Raw genomic sequence first — 16,939 nt, 5'->3', positions numbered from 1 at the left:
GAAGAGGCTCTTATTGCTTTCCTGTGGAAAATTCCACAAGGGCCTTCCGTTTAGTGACTTATCCTCATGTCTGTGTGCAGTTTTAACTAAATGTATTGTCCAGATGTCAGGTAGAGGTGTGTCTTCAGAGCTAGGTGAAATTGCATTGAAAATTCTTCTTTCAAGTGTTTGAAACCAGGTAAACGAGCTCCCATGAGTTCTGGGATAATGTTTTATCATGAAGCCCTTTGCCCTGGGCTTCTGTTCTTCCATAGCAAGATGGTAACTGAAGACCCTTTTTATCTGTTTCTGTGAGGCATTCACTTGTGCCATGTATTTGCCGATTTTATCTAATCATTTGCCACATGATCATCTGAAGTTCTATTTGAAGTTCAGGGAGTTGTCATATGATGACATCATGAAACTTAACTGTTTCCCTGTGTCCTCTCTGTAGCCTCTCTGCTTCCACTGCTGAAAATTCTCCTCTCATTTTGCACAGCACTTTGGCTCTCTCCAAATTTAACAACTCACTCAGGCCCCCAAATGCTTAGCAAAACAAAATGTCCTCTTGTTGACTGACACCTCTAGAAGTCAGCTGAGTTATAAATAGGTCCCACCAAGACCAACAGCCTCAAGGGATTAGATCTGATAGAGAGAGTGCCTGAAGAACTATGGACAGAGGTTCATGACATTGTACAGGAGGCAGTGAATAAGACCATCCCCAAGAAAAAGAAATGCAAAAAGGCAAAATGGTTGTCTGAGGAGGCCTTACAAATAGCTGAGAAAAGAAGAGAAGTGAGAGGCAAAAGAGAAAAGGAAAGATATATCCATCTGAATGCAGAATTCCAAAGAATAGCAAGGAGAGATAAAAAAGCCTTTCTCAGTGGTCAATGCAAAGAAATTGAGGAAAACAATAGAATGGGAAAGACTGAAGATCTCTTCAACAAAATTAGAGATACCAAGGGAACATTTCATGCAAAGATGGGCTCGATAAAGGACAGAAATGGTATGGACCCAACAGAAGCAGAAGATATGGCAAGAAGAGGTGGCAAGAATACACAGAAGAACTGTACAAAAAAAATCTTCATGACCCAGATAACCACAATGGTGTGGTCACTCAGCTAGAGCCAGACATCCTGGAATGTGAAGTCAAGTGGCCTTAGGAAGCATAACTACAAACAAAGCTAGTGGAGGTGATGGAATTCCAGCTGAGCTAGTTCAAGTCCTAAAAGATGGTGCTGTTAAAGTGCTGTACTCAATATGCCACCAAATTTGGAAAACTCAGCAGTGGCCACAGGACTGGAAAAGATCAGTTTTCATTCTAGTCCCAAAGAAAGGCGATGCCAAAGAATGCTCAAACTACCACACAAATGCACTCATCTCACACACTAGTAAAGTAATTCTCAAAATTCTTTAAGTCAGGCTTCAGCAATATGTGAACCGAGAACTTCCAGATGTTCAAGCTGGATTTAGAAAAGGCAGAAGAACCAGGGATCAAATTGCCAAAATCTGCTGGATCACAGAAAAAGCAAGAGAGGTCTAGAAAAACATCTGCTTCATTGACTATGCTAAATTAAAGCCTTTGACTGTGTGGATCACAACAAACTGTGGAAAATTCTGAAAGAGATGGGAATACCAGACCACCTTACCTGCCTCCTGTGAAACCTGTATGCAGGTCAGGAAGCAAGTTAAAACTGGACATGGAACAACGGACTGTTTCCAAATTGGGAAAGGAGTACATCAAGGCTGTATACTGTCACCCTGCTTGTTTAACTTACATGCAGAGTACATCATGAGAAACGCTGGCCTGGAAGAAGCATAAGCTGGAATCAACATTGCAGGGAGAAATATCAATAAGCTCAGATATGCAGATGACACCACCCTTATGGCAGAAAATGAAGAGGAACTGAAGAGCCTCTTGATGAAGATGAAAGAGGAGAGTGAAAAAACTGGCTTAAAACTCAGCATTCAAAAAACTAAGATCATGGCATCCAGTCTCATCACTACCTTGCAAATAGATGGTGAAACAATGGAAATAGTGACAGACTTTATTTTTTTGGGACTCCAAAATCACTGCAGATGGTGACTGCAGCCATGAAATTAAAAGACACTTGCTCCTTGGAAGAAAAGCTATGAGCAATAGACATTATATTAAAAAGCAGAGACATTACTTTGCCAACAAAGGTCCATCTAGTCAAAGCTATGGTGTTTCCGGTAGTCATGTATGGATGTGAGTTGGGCCATAAAGAAAGCTGAGCACCAAAGAACTGATGCTTTTGAACTGTGGTGTTGGAGAAGACTGTTGAGAGTCCCTGGACTGCAAGGAGATCAAACCGGTCAATCCTGAAGGAAATAATTCCCGAATACTCATTGGAGGGACTGATGTTGAAGCTGAAACTCCAATACTTTGGCCACCTTGTGTGAAGAACTGATTCATTTGAAAAGATCCTGATGCTGGGAAAGATTGAAGGCAGGAGGAAAAGGGGATGACAGAGGATGAGATGGTTCGATGGCATCACCCACTCAATGGACATGAGTTTGCGCAAGCTCTGGGAGTTAGTGAAGGACAGGGAAAGTGGAGGTACTGCAGTCCATGGGCTCAAAAGTGTTGGACACAACTGAGCAACTGAAGTGAACTGAAAAGAAATTACTCTTCAGTGTTGCAACACCAATGATGATTTTGCAGTAGACACAACCTAATGAGACCGTGGCCGGTCTTCAGAGGGCATGTGTTTTTTTCGGGTAGAGCAGAGGAGCCTCTTGGGAAGGGGAATGGAAAACATTTCCAGAGCAGGGTTTCCTTTGCTCTTTTGTCATCAACTAAGTCCATGATGGTCTTATTGGGGCAAGTTGTAAGAATGACGTGGCTCTTGGGGCCCTGTGTGCTTTGACACTTGTCAACTGCAGGATGTTGGAGGAGTTGCTTAGTCACGCTGAGCCTCCATTTCCCTGTTGTCAGATGAGGGTGTGAACACCTACCTTTTGGGTTTATTTGGAGGATTAACAGTAATATAGAGGGTCTGGTACGACTCCTGCTTTTGATTAGGTTTCCTTACCTGGTGGGCTGTTGCTGTATACTCCGTGCAGCAGTGGAAAACTCTGGAAGGCAGCACCAACACCCAGCCCACCCTCTGGGATGACTGCTGGGCTTCTGGAGTGGAGAGTAAATGACAAGTGCTATTTTTGTCAGTGCTGGAGAAAATGAAGATGAATTTCCTGAAATGTGCAATTGGATTTTCATTAGCAGCTCATGTATGAATGAATGATCCTTGGTTTGGGGTTCTTCGTCTTTTGAAATAATTCATTGTTACAAAGATTTTATTTGGCTTTGACTTTGAATAATGGAAAGAAATCCTAAAAGCTCTCTTCAAGGCTAATGATACCCCTACAGAAAATTCTAAAATCCTTAAAATTCAAATAAACTTTCATATCTACAACAAAAAGACTAAAGCATCTTTCTAGGATTCATAGTAAAATTGAGGGGTGTGTTTAATGTTTATATATCTGTTGGGATTTAAGGGCATAAGGATTTTCAAATTTGCTAACTTGAAGATGCTCTACTCTGTATGCATCTCCCTCTCTCGTTGAAATTAGTACCAAAAAAGTCAAAGATGATTATCCTAAAAAAGAAGAGTGTTCATTGCAAATCATCTGACTCCACTTTTCATATGTATTGATTCTAAAAATGTTTGCACCAAAGTGAAGTTTTGTACAGAAAAAAATACCAAATTTCTATTGACTTCTACAAAATTTTTAGCCAGATATTTATATGGAAAAAAATTTGGCCTTGAAATGAGTCGCCTGTAAGAAAAGCTAATATTGTATAATTAAGTCAATAGTCTGCTTAGTTTTTTTCAGCTATGCTATGTAACTGTAGATAAGTGGACAATTTGCATGACAAGTTTATATGAAATTAAGAACCCCTACACGTCCAAAGGCTTCTCAGCTGGTGCAGTGGTAAAGAATCTGCTTGCCAATGCAGAAGGCACAGGTTTGGACTCTGAGTTGGGAAGACCCCCTGGAGAAGGAAATGGCAACCCCTCTCCTCCCCGTCCCCCTCAGTATTCTTGCCTGGGAAATCCCATGGACAGAGGAGTCTGGTGAGCTACAGTCCATGGGGTCCCAAAAGAGTTGGACATGACTTAGTGACTAAACAACAGCACATTCAAAGTCACGGTACAGTGAAACACAGGTTTGTTTGTGGAACTTTGTCATTCTCTTTGGAACTTGGCCAATCAGTGGAACTTGTTGGCTGGAGGATCCCCTGTATCAGACCATTGCTGACCCTCTAAGTCCTGTTTACCTGCCCAGGGCCCAGGGCCATTTGTTTCACCTCACCTGCCACCTGGTCTGTCACCCAGTCTAGATGGACTGTGCCCAGCTGTGGTGAGTGGAGAGAACTTTCTCCATTTGGGAGGTTGCTTTTGCTCCTGGAGCATGAGGCACCACTGGAGCTGCTCCATGGCCAGGCATGTCCAGCCGAGCAGAGGGGAGTTCAGTCCTTTGAACAGAGAGTGGGAGATGACAGCAGGCAGGTAACTGATTCCCTCAGGCCCATGGGAGCCGTCTGGGGAGGCAGCGATCTGCCTGGCCCCTTAGAAGATGGTCTTGCATGACTGAGTAGTCAGTTGCACTCAGGGTGGCCAGCTCTTGTGTTTAGTCTCTTTCCTTCCTTAATTTCCCTTCCATTACTGCTTCCTTTGGAGCTATTATCTCTAATAAAACTGTGGCAAATAAACTCTGCTTTCTGGGGAACCAAGGCTAAGACAACTTGCTTCTCATTTTGAGATAGCTTTCAGGCAATACCATTTTACTGATAGAGACTTCATTTCTGACCTCACTTTATGCTATGTAAATGGAGTCTGTCTTTGAGAAGTATAACGTAAAACATTTATCACTTACAGATCCTTAGATATCTGGAAAACTCTCCATTTCAGTAGTTCTACTGAGTTTTGCTTCAGTTTGAACAACATTTAATGTGTCAGAATTTGTCTACATGAACTTAATGACAATTCCACTTATTTACAGAGCTACCATGCCTGAGTACCTAAATAGGAAACCAGGATGAACTGTCATCTCAAGAAGGGAAAGCAAACCAACTTTGGCCTTTGGCTTCTCTTCATTTTAGATTATTATCAATAGAACTGTGCGGGTTTGTGCCATGACAGCAGCTTCATTACTCAGGTCAAGCTGTTAGCTACTACATCAGTTTTGCATCAGCTTTGCCTGTGTAATGGGCTTAAGAATAGTACCTAGCTGGAATGTATGTGTAAACAATTCTCCAAAAGAGAATGAATAAAGTAATTTCTTGGGGGGAGGAAATATGTTCATTAGGGTAGAGTTGAGAAGGTATGTAATGTAGAAAAGAGACAGATATAAAATTTATGCACAGTCCTTTGAACAGAGAGTGGGGAGACTCTCAGAATGGTACTCTGAACTGATCTAGTCCGGGGAAATGATAAATGCTAGCCACATCTTGGCCTCTTTCATGAGCTAGGTAGGATATAATCAAACACTTTCATTGGAGTGTTTATCTGGCTCATGTCCTGGCCGAATGGTGTTGAGCTTCCTCTCTGTTCAGGAGACTTGTCGCTGTACCAAAAATGGATGTGCTTTCAGACTTAATGATTGGTGTGGACATTTCTTCTTTTTTTTTACTTGCTCACTGTTCCTCCCATTTCTTATAGTAGCAAGACAGACTTTTCTTTGGGGAACCATTCCTAACTCAACTCTGTCTAGTTTAGATGGGGCTGGTTGTCCTTCTTTTCCTCCATCCAGTTCCAGGATTTCAGAGGATTCAGCTAATTAGCATATCTGTGCTCCTCAGCCACACGACTGGCTCAGGAATGGGCACATGACTCCATCTGGACCAATGAGGAGTAGGTTCAGGATTTTTACTGGAACTGTTGGGGAAAAGAAACTCTCTTCCCACTGGTTTGGAGCTAGAAGACTCATCCTGGAGCTACTGGTGGCCATCATTGGACAAAAGACTATGTGAACATGAAGTCCATGTGAAGGGAATTTGTACAGACAGAAATCTGCCCAGAGAGATGAAAAAAGGCACACCCTGAGGTACTGAGTACCCAGATCCAGCCACACCTGAAGCCATGGCACTCTTGAATTTTTCAGATATTATGGACAATAAATTCCCATTAGGCTTTTTTTTTTTTTTTTTTTGCCACCCATCACAGCATGAGTCCTAACATGTGAGCCATATATTGATAGCTGGTATTAGTATAATTTCATTAATATTAATAATGTTCTTGGACATTTTGAGATAAAAAGATGAATGCAGTCTTTTAGCTGCAAAAACTTCCCTCTTCCCTCCTCACCCCATCTCTGTGGCCCCTTCCAAAGCGAGTACCTTCCTATCCCCCCCTCATGCCCTCCTCTCAAGAAAACTTGCTTATTTTAGTAGATGTTTATGAAACAAATGTCATTACATCTCTGTTTTCCTTCTTTTGGAAGCAGCAAGATGAGACAAGCAGGTAACCCTGTGCCTAAGTAGAAAATAATAATATTTAAAGAAAGAGGCAGAAAAGTATATCCGTTATAAGCTTTTCTTTTTTGTTTCTTTTTTAGAATTGTAGCTTATCAGTTTATCTATGCCTGCTATAGTCATAATTACAATTTAATATCTGCATACAAAAGCTATGTAAAAATCCATTTTTCCCAAATATACAAATTTTCTTTTTGGATAGTTTAAAACATTTTGATCACAGATTTCAATAGAATTTTAGGCTGAAAAAAATATTACCAATCTAGCAATATCACTTAACACCATTTGCAAAACACAAATCTCCCGATGACTGTAAATCTTTCCCTGTTCTGTTGTCCTTTTCTGATTCTCAGGGCATGAAAACATCATGGGGGAATAAAGGTGTTTTCTCCAAAGAAAGCTTTCATAACTAATTTGGCTCTAAAATCAAATGAAAAATGCCAAATAGGAAGAACCAAAAGAGGGGAGTGGCATAATGTCTGCTCGTTCATGCCCTGCTAGCATCTGTGTCAGCAAGTTGCCTGTCTCCTAAGGGTCTTCTTCTGTCATGCGTTGTGCTCTGGAACGTCCTGTCTGCATCCTGAGGAGGACAGATTTATATCTGATTGTCTTGTGCATAAGGTGGGTCAGCTTTAACTGTGCAACAGAAAGCCACAAACAGCATTTTACCTGCACGATATTGCTCCTGAAGGCGGCATTAATGAATGTAGAAACACGCTAGAAATGCACACATTTTGCATTTGCAAACATTTGTACAGCACAGTACAAATTCTGTGATAAGGCCAAACCTTTTTTCCCCTAGTCTGTTTTTGTGTCTGTGTGTGTGTGTGTTTAAAGTTTTTTTTTTTTTTTTAAAGATTAAAGTGTTTCAATTGTAAAAAATACACACCGGGCAAATCCTTACCTGGATAATAAATATCTACATCACAGTACAATAAAATTTCTCCTCTATAAAATTTAAATACGGATTATAGTCTATCGCTATCAAAAGAAACACTATGCTAATATTTCCTTATTATTAAAATAACAGGAAAAATGACGAGCTTATTTTGGAACCTGACACGGTAGCCATCGGAAAGGGCAAAGGGATTCAAATGTCTGTTAAGCACTCTCCTTCTGAAGAGGAATGGTGGCCTGGTGGTGATTCATCTCAACTCAGTTTGTGAAAAAGGTTTAGCCTTACAAACGCTGGCTACGTTTCAAAAACCATAAGACCAGTTTCATATTTTATGACTCATGCAGCCAAAGGTCAACATGACACGAACGGGTTAGAGTTCCGTAGAATAAAAATGTATCACGGACAGTGACATGCTTCGAGGGCGTCTGCAGTTCACGGAGGCTGCGTCCGCAGGGGCCGAGCGCGGAGGCGCGGGGCGGGCCGCGCCGGCCATGCTGTGGGCGGAAGAGGCGGCTCTCGGGCTGAGGCAGCAACACGGCGCGGGTATCCTTGAGGACCAAGGCTCACGGACGAGGAAAGCTCAGAGGCGGCACGTGGTGTTTGGAGCAGAATCATAAAGAAGAAAAGATCTTTACTTTTTTCACTATTTCTACCAACACGGCACATCTAATTGAAGAGTGAAGTACACTTGAGGGCTACACACACGCACACGCACACGCACACGCACACACACACTGGACACCACTCACCCCCCAAATATAAGTGATTTATAAATAGATATCCCAGTTGTAGGGCGTGTTCTCCTCTTCTGGGACGTCTCCCCACTGGGCAAGGTTTCAGGCAGTCCACATTTGATTTGAAAGTCTGGACGACGTAAGAAAAATGTAAAAAAAAAAAAAAGAAAATCCAGAGCAAGTCCCTTCTAATCGAGTTTTATGGGATGGAGTCTTGAGATGCAGTAAGTACCTCAGTCAATTACAGAAGGAATGAGTCACCTTGACCACCGGGGTTGTGAGTCCTTCAGTCTTGACAGCCTTTCCTTCAACCGGAAGTCCTCGAGGCTTAGTCTACTCAGCAGGAAGTAGTCAGCCTTCGGCAAGATTTTGAGATCCGCAGTTTGCCTGCTTAAGGCTACCATGTAAGAGGCCAAGGATCAAACACACATTTAGTCGGGGCTGGCTGGGTTGCTGTAGATCTGCTGAACCATTTGGCCAGTGGTCAATCATGTTAATCCCTAAGGCGTTCCCATGCGGCTTTAGATCAGGCTCTGCACTTGCACTGAATCTGGGGCTGTCTGATGCCCTGGGGAATCTCAACACGTTGAGGAGACTTTCCTGGGGAGCCTACTGCCTGAGGAGTCTGTGAGATTCCAGGACCTGCCTGCTCGCCTTCCCTTCCAAAGGAAAACCTGCCCCACCCGGAAAAGCTTCTCAGAGTTACCCTGGAGCAGAGAAGGTGATTAAACGCTTTGTTTCAAAGAGCAGTTATCCAAAGAGAGTCAACAGAGGAAGCTGAGATGGTAACAAAGTGAGGACCAGAGGAAACTGGCTAGAGGCTACCTGGAGAAAACAAAACCAAAAAACTGTCTGTAGGACACGGAAGCCTGGCGTGCTGCAGTCCATGGGGGTCGCAGAGAGTCCGACAGGACTGAGCGACTGAACTGAACTGAGGGAAGTCAACGCCGGTAATCTGCCCATGAACTTCATGTTGATAATTTTATTCTCTTCACCTATTTCCTTTCTCTGGGTAGTAAGTTCTAGTGCACCGCTCTTGGTTTCTTTCCCTGGAAGCCTGTGTAATTGCTTTAGCACATCAAACACGTAATTTTTCTCCCGGATTATTTCTGGTCACTCTCAGGATTTTTAATGCACTCCTCTCCTTCTCCCAAATCTACCCTGCCTTTCTCTAAATAACTGATATGTCGTATGTCAACTTTCTATTTTGAATCAACACCAAATATATTTTCCTTAGCTGTCAGGAGAGTCATCATTTCTAATAAAGTTAGAAATTAGAATGTGAAAGAAACCATCAAAAGAACTTGATTCCCTCACCCCCTAAAATTAGTACAGTGTTAAGGACAGGAAGGATTTTTGAGTTCATGACTCAAGGTCACAAATCTACCACTCGAGAGCACAAACTAGAACTCAGGCACCCCAACTTCTGGGCCAGTTAAAAAAGAATGAATCTACATGGTTTTTAGGCAAGTTTCACTGATATGGCTTATTTTCCCAAACACTTCCAGGATAAGGCAGTACAAGGCAGGCAGAGAAATAGTTTATGTCTACCATGACAGTGAAGAGTGGGATACATTCAGTTTCATGGGTATATTCTGTGCCCGTCTTCTGACATTGAAGCAACCAGGGGCATCATATGCTTTCTGGGCACACAGTACTCCAGTGTCGGTCACTGGGGAGGTGGGCTGGGCAGGGAAGGTGAGTGAGGGTTTGTGTGCGTGGTCTGCAGCTGTTTTCTGCTGAGTATCTGTCAGGGCGATGCTATCAGAAGGACAGAGAGAGTCAGTGGCTGGAGCAGGCTTTGTTTGGTGGTAGTCAAGCCTCAGAGCCAGAGGGAAAGGAGATTAGGAAACACTTGTGAGTAGAGCAAAGAGCCCGAGGATCCAAGAGCAGAAGGGGGGAACCTCAGCATCAGGGCGTGAGGAGGCTCTGAGGCCCTGCATTTCCTTCAACATAGAATGTGACATCACTAGTCTCTCCCCAGAACAAGACTCAAACATTTCAGCTTGTTACCGCTCCTTGACTGGAAGGTCAACCCACAGGGAAATCTGTTGTCGGCTCAGCAGAGATGGAATCAGGTTGAATGACTTGAGGACTTTGAGAGTTGAAGGGTCTGATGTCACTGAACAGTGACATCACTCTGTAAGTAGGTTTGATTTTTGTGGGAGTTTCCTTTGAGCAGTAAGAAGCCTTCTTGCTATGAAGTGACACTATGTGAATTTTTGGAAACCACTGAGTCACTGATATCTGTGAAGATTTTGAATTTCTTTGGGCTCACTTAAGGAAATTGTTTTCCTTGTTGGCCTCAATCAGTCAAACACCTGCACATCTTTGAGTCACACCCTTGTATAACTCAAATTAAATCACAGGACTATGAAAATTACAGTGAAAGGACAGCTAATTTGGGGGAAACACATATCCTTATACATTCCAGGTTAGGCTGCTAGGAGAGAACAGAGTGCTGAAAACAGTATGTTCTTGAATAGATAACAATTTGTTCAGAACTTTCTCTAGGAAGCTGAAAGCCACATCTCATCAAAGGCTGTCTCTGCTGTGCTAATTCGAGCCCTGCAAAAACCAGGATTGGATCAAGATGACCACATTGTCTTGGTTTTAAGTCTTCTTTAGTTTCCTGCTGTGCCATTTTGCTTGCTCGAGTCACTGACCAGGGACAGATGGGAGCTGGTGACGGCCTGGTGCTGGTGAGTTAATGATTGTCCCCACCTCACCTCCACAACTGTAAAACCTCCAAAGCATATTCACATCAAAGGACTGGAGAACAAAATGCAATAGTTAGCAAGTACCCGCATTCGAGGGGCAATTTCATCCATGTCTATGCCAAGGACTACCTCCCTTTACCCCAAAACAATCCCTCCCAACACAAAGAAATAAAGGAACAAACAAAAAAGAGCTAGGCAATGGAATGAAATGACACCCAGTAGTGCTGTTGGAATTATGAGAATGAGTCAGTCGGTCTAATCCTCAAACACTTCCAAGAACAACGGGGGAAAGAGTTCCGTGGGGCATTCCACCTTCATGTGCAGGAAGCGGCTGGCATGGCAGGCTCCGATCATCCGCAGGTCTGTCACCTTCATCAGGAGTTTTGGCCAAAAGTGAGTCACGTGGTGTTTTCGGTAATTGATATAGTGTTCAAAGGCCAGCAGGAAACTATCTTGGTATTTTTCTATTCTCTCAACGCAGGCAAGCCCTGGGCGATCTGAGGGAGAAGAAAGAAGGATGTTAATTTGCAGGCAGAAATGAGAAGGCTTGCCTGGTCCACTTCAAGTCCTTTAGTGTGAAGTGGGTCAATCTGGGGACTTTTGACTCCTAGGAATGGGCACGGATGCAGTATGAACTCTGGGGCATCAGGGACCAAGATGCCAGTGAGTGGAGTAACTTACATGAAGGGTGTCAAGGCTTTGTTCAGATAAATGTCTCTGGCTTACACAAATCACCTCCTTGGGTGTGAAGGGTGATGCCTCCCTCCTAGGGTACAGAAGGAGAAACCTCACCTAGAGAACTGAAATACTCTGCATAATGAGGAGGGATTCTGACAAGCATGGGACTTACAGAGAAAAGAGAGATGTGAAAAGAGATTGGGAGGAAATCAGGCAGCCTGGATGCAAAGGAAGAATGTCCGATGGGAAGAGACTCTGGTGAAGACAAAGCAGCACAATATCTAATTTTAATTGTTCACTTGGCTTAGGTGAACCACTCCTTCCCTTCCCTTATTTTGATTGCTTCTGTAGAAGCCCTGTGTTGGTGGTGTCTTGGGAAGTTATAATGAAAAGGGGATGTGAACGACACTAGCATCATCCTGTGTGGAGAAGAGAAGAGTCACGGTGGGAAGATGGAGCTGGAGGAGATTATGATCATGTACAGCCCAGAAAAATCTTCCCAAATTTTGGAAAACCACTGGTCTTCCCACAATATATAGGAGACTCAAGGCAGTTTAAAAAAAACTGATAAAAGGATGTCAAGAGAAGGCCGGATGATTGGGGAACATCTAGGCTGTGAGGACTTGGGTTGCAAAAGTGGATACAGAGGGACTGTATCTCAACATGGTAAAAGCTATATATGACAAGTCCACAGCTGAGAGCATACTAAGTGGTGAAAAGCTGAAGACATTTTTTAAGACAGAGAACAAGACAAGGATGCCTACTCTTGTGGCTTTTACTCAGTATAGCATTATAAGTCCTATGCAGAGCAATTAGGCAAGAAAAAGAAAGAAAAGGCATCCAAGTTGGAAAGGAAAAGTAAAAACTGTCACTATTTGCTGATAACATTCCCAGTTGCATCAAAAAGAATAAAATACCTAGGGACTAATTCAACTAAAGACGTGAAAGACTTACACTGAAAAATAAGACGCTGATGAAGGAAACTGAGGAAAACACAGTAAGTGGAAAGATATCCCGTGCCCATGGATTGGAAGAATTAATATTGTTATAATGTTCATACTACTCAAAGCCATCTGTGGATTCAGTGCAATCCCTATCAAAGTTTCAATGGCATTTTTCACAGAACTAGAATAAACAATGATAGAGTTTGTATTTTCAGCCATAAAAGACCCTGAATAGCCAAAGGAATCTTGAGAAAAGAAAACGGGGCTGGAGGCGTCACGTTCTCTGATTTAAAACTACATTACAAAGTTACAGCAACCAAAACAGTATTGTATTGGCATAAAAACAGGTATGTAGATGAATGGAAATGCAAATCAAAACAATTAGATATCACCTCACACCTGTCAGAATGGCTATCATCAAAAAGAAAAGAAGTAACAAGAAAACCCTTGAGCACTATTTTTGGGAATGTAAGTTGATACAGCCACTGTGGAAAACAGTATAGAGATTCCTTAAAAAATTAAAATAGAACTACCACATGACCCAACAATCCCACTTCTGGGTATTCATCTGAAGAAAACAAAACCACTACATCAAAAACATATCTTCACCCCCCTGTTCTCTGCAGCATTCTTATAATAGTTAAGGTATGGAAACAAGCTAAGTGTCCACTGATGGATGAATGGATAAAGAAGCTGTCACAACACCCCCCCCCCCCACACACACACTTTCTGGCATGCTGCTTAGTTACAAAGAATGAAATCTTGCCATTTGCAACAACATGGATGGACCTTGAGGGCACTATGCTAAGTGAATAAGTCAGAGAAAGATGAATACTGTATAATCTCACTTATAGGTAGAATCTCAAAAACAAACAAAATCCCAGCGACCTCATATGCATAGCAGATTGGTGGTTGACAGAGGCTGGGAGTCTGGGTGGGTGAAATGGGTGAAGGGGGTCAAAGGATACAGACTTCGAGTTATAAAACCAGTAAGTCATGCAGACGTAGTGAACAGCATAGTGACTAGCTAATAATACTGTATTACATATTTGAAAGTTGCTAAGACAGTAAATCTTAAAAGTCCTAATCACAAGAAAAAATTGTGCAGCTGTATATGGGGAGATATGTTAGCTAATACTGATGATCATTTCAAAATAATATACAAATATCCAATCATTATGTTGTACACCTGAAATTAATGCAATGTTATGTAAGTTATACCTAAAAACAAACAAACAAACAAAAAACCCACGAAATCTGTAAACCCGAATGAATTCCTCATACAACTCTGGGGAGCCCTACTACCTCCCTGCCCAGTTCTCCTGTTTGTGGCTTTGATCAAATAAATATATTCATGCTTCAAGTGTCTAGTTATTGAAATATCTGTATCAGTAAAACTCTAAATAGAGTTCTGCTTAATTTGAAAGAAACAATCAAGGTTAATGTCTCAGCCCACCATTCTGAGCTTAGACAAAATAATCCGGCTTTTGGCATCCCCCATCCAGCTCAGATTGCAATTTTTGCATTTTAATTTTGTGATTTCCTTCATAGTTGATGCTGCTGCTCTGTGGCTCGCCCCATCTTCTCTCTCTCTGAATGTGCTAGATAAATTCTCCACAGGATCGTTTAACTTTTGATCCAAACAGAAAGTCAACATATTACTCTGCACTTACTCAGTTTATTTATTTTACAGGACACTGAAGACCAGAGACACTGGAAGCTTTGCTCAGGGTCACACAGGGAGTCCTTAGATAAATTACATGTTTTATTATTATTTTTTAAGGATACGTGGGTTCCCCTGGTGGCTCAGAGGGTAAAGCGTCTGCCTGCAATGCAGAAAACCTGGGTTCGATCCCTGGGTAGGGAAGATCCCCTGGAGAAGGAAATGGCAACCCACTCCAGTACTCTTGCCTGGAAAATCCCATGGACAGAGAAGCCTGGTAGACTACTGTCTATGGGATTGCAAAGAGTCGGACACGACTGAGTGAGTGCTTGCTTGCTTGCCTTGAGAGTCCCTTGGACGACAGGAGATCAAACCAGTCCATCCTAAAGGAAATCAGTCCTGAATATTTATTGGAACCACTGATGCTGAAGCTGAAATTCCAATATTTTGGCCACCTGATGCAAAGAACTGACGCATTGGAAAAGACCCTGATGCTGGAAAAGATTGAAGGCAGGATAAGAACGGGAGAATAGAGGATGAGATGGTTGGATGGCATCACCGACTCGATGGACATGAGTTTGAGCAAGCTCCAGGAGTTGGCAATAGACAGGGTGGCCTGGCGTGCTGCAGTCCATGGGGTCGCAAGTGACTGAAATGATAGTGAAGTGTACTGGCAGGGAGCACCCCGACCTTGACCTGGCTGTCTGCTGGAGGCTGCCTCGCTTCCTCCTTCTTGGAAGCGGCTTCCTGTCCTGTGAGCAAGTCCGCTCCCAAGAGAAGCCGGAGTATCACAGAACACAAGGCCGTCACCGGGTGGACGTGGAATTCTCAGGATCCTACAAAGGCAGTCATGGGCTCCCGACAGGAGGGGACTGCACACGGCGTAGGCATCGGGAGGGCAGGACGGGGAAGGCCGCGCTAGACAGAGCCTGCCCACCACACCAGAGGCGGGTCTGGGGGACCCCACCGCTGTGGGTGCAGTGCAGAGCATGCGGACCCAGAAGAGCCTACTGCCCCGAGGCGGGCCAGGAGTGTCTGTGGAAGGGAGCCGCTTCACCGAGCCTTGGGAGAGGAGCTCCGGGGGCTCCTGTCAAGACCTGAGGAGCCGGCAGACACCGCTTCTCAGCTCCCCGGCAGTCCGCAAAGCCCCGCCCGCCGCTGGAGGATGCCGGGACGCGATCCGACGGGGACCGGAAACCTACAGCCCGCCGCCGGAAGGCAGCGGGATGCGAACCGGAAGCCGGGGACCGGAAGCTTCCCCAGGCGCTCTGAACGCGCGCCAGGGCCGGTCTGGACACACTCACCTGAAGACATCAGCAGGACGGCCTGAAGGAGAGCGACCTCAGTGTCGTCCAGGTTAAAAGAGGACAGCGACATCCCCAGGTCGAAGATGGCGTCGGACACTACCCCGAGGCCCCCGTTTTTCAGCTGGCCGCGCGTCACCGCCATCTCCCCGTTCAGGGTCAAAGTCTCACTCTCCGGGTCGTAGCGCACGGCCGCACGGAGGGACATGATCTCCATGCAGCAGCCTTTAAGGAGGATGATCTGGTCTTCACATGGCAGCTGGAAAGAAGCAGCCCACGTCAGCACAGAGCGAGGGCACAGACGTCTGCTAGGACCCGCCTGCAGGACCCCAGGGGCGACGGGAGCAGCCCCTGCCCTGTCTGCTCGCGGCTGCAGACTCCCACAACCACTCCCCATACTCTAAGCCTGGGCTTCCCAGGGCACTCGTGGTAAAAAGTCTGCCTGCCAACACAGGAGATTTGGGTTCGGTCCCTGGGTCAGGAAGATCCTTTGGAGAAGGGCATGGCAACCCAGTCCAGTATTCTTGCCTGAAGAATCCCTGTGGACAGAAGAGCCCGGCCGTCTAGTCCATGGGGTCACAGAGAGTTGGCGCAGAGTTGGACACAACTGGAGCGACTGAGCACCCACACTGTTCATCATCTTCACCAGTTTTTTTTTTTTTTGGCTGCACCGCATGGCATGTGGGATCTTAGGTCCCTGACCTGGGATTGAACTGGCACCCCCTGCATTGAAAGTGCAACCAACCCAGAACCCAGGTCTCCCACGCTGCAGGCAGATGCCTTACTGTCTGAGCCACCAGGGAAGCCCAAGAATACTGGAGTAGCCACCAACTGAGACCTTCCTAAATGTACCACTGTTTTGGTCTGGTAGCTCTAAGAGCCGACCCCACTGGTTAGCTGGCAACTGTGCCGCTCTGTTTTTTGAGGAAAGTTTGCTCCTTGAATCTCTTAAAAGGTAGAGGACTAGAAGGTCTGTTACAGACACATGTGACCTTTGAGGCCCAGAGATGTCACAACTTTGCTCAGAGTCACCCAGTGGATCAGAGGCAGAGGTGAGCCCAGAATCCGGACCTCCTGGCTCCTAGGGTTATTATGTTCTCAGAGTCTCCAGCATCAGAATTACTGCACACACTGGATCTCTTTGTCAGTGTTGTAATCTCATTTTAAACTCATTTGGGTGTCCTGTTAAGATTTGTGATAACGTGATAACATCATTGTCACCCTGCTTATTTAACTTAGATGCAGAGTACATCATGCGAAATGCCAGACTGGATGAAGCACAAGCTGGAATCAAGATTGCTGGGAGAAATATCAATAACCTCAGATATGCAGATAATACCACCCTCATGGCAGAAAGCAAAGAAGAACTAAAGAGCCTCTTGATGAAAGTGAAAGAAGAGAGTGAAAAAGTTGGCTTAAAACTCAACTTTCAGAAAACTAAGATCACGGCATCCAGCCCCATCACTTCATGGCAAATAGATGGGGAAACAATGGAAACAGTGACAGACTATTTTTTGGGG

General features: G+C 44.3%; 1 protein-coding gene across 30 annotated transcripts in view; it reads right to left on the bottom strand.

The window, feature by feature from the left end:
- Window positions 1–6,525: 6,525 nt before the first annotated feature.
- The window catches only part of THRB (thyroid hormone receptor beta), a 445,747-nt gene continuing 435,333 nt past the window's right edge, over window positions 6,526–16,939 (bottom strand). For 25 of the 30 annotated variants that reach the window (XM_086380846.1, XM_086380832.1, XM_086380822.1 and 22 more), the window contains 2 exons: window positions 15,420–15,678; window positions 6,526–11,327 (listed from right to left, as the gene is read on the bottom strand). In XM_086380846.1, coding sequence (XP_086236972.1) covers window positions 11,086–11,327; window positions 15,420–15,678 — 501 coding nt within the window. In that variant the 3' untranslated portion in view covers window positions 6,526–11,085. The remainder of the gene's footprint in view (window positions 11,328–15,419; window positions 15,679–16,939) is intronic. The other 5 variants (XM_086380849.1, XM_086380847.1, XM_086380850.1 and 2 more) reach the window with 1 other exon arrangement.

Source organism: Bos grunniens, chromosome 27 (assembly GCF_055505025.1).
Source record: "Bos grunniens cultivar Pamir isolate PY7600 chromosome 27, Bosgru_T2T1.0, whole genome shotgun sequence".
NCBI lineage: Eukaryota > Metazoa > Chordata > Mammalia > Artiodactyla > Bovidae > Bos > Bos grunniens.
The sequence above is the reverse complement of the archived record's forward strand: the minus strand, read 5'-3'. Positions and strand labels throughout refer to the sequence as shown.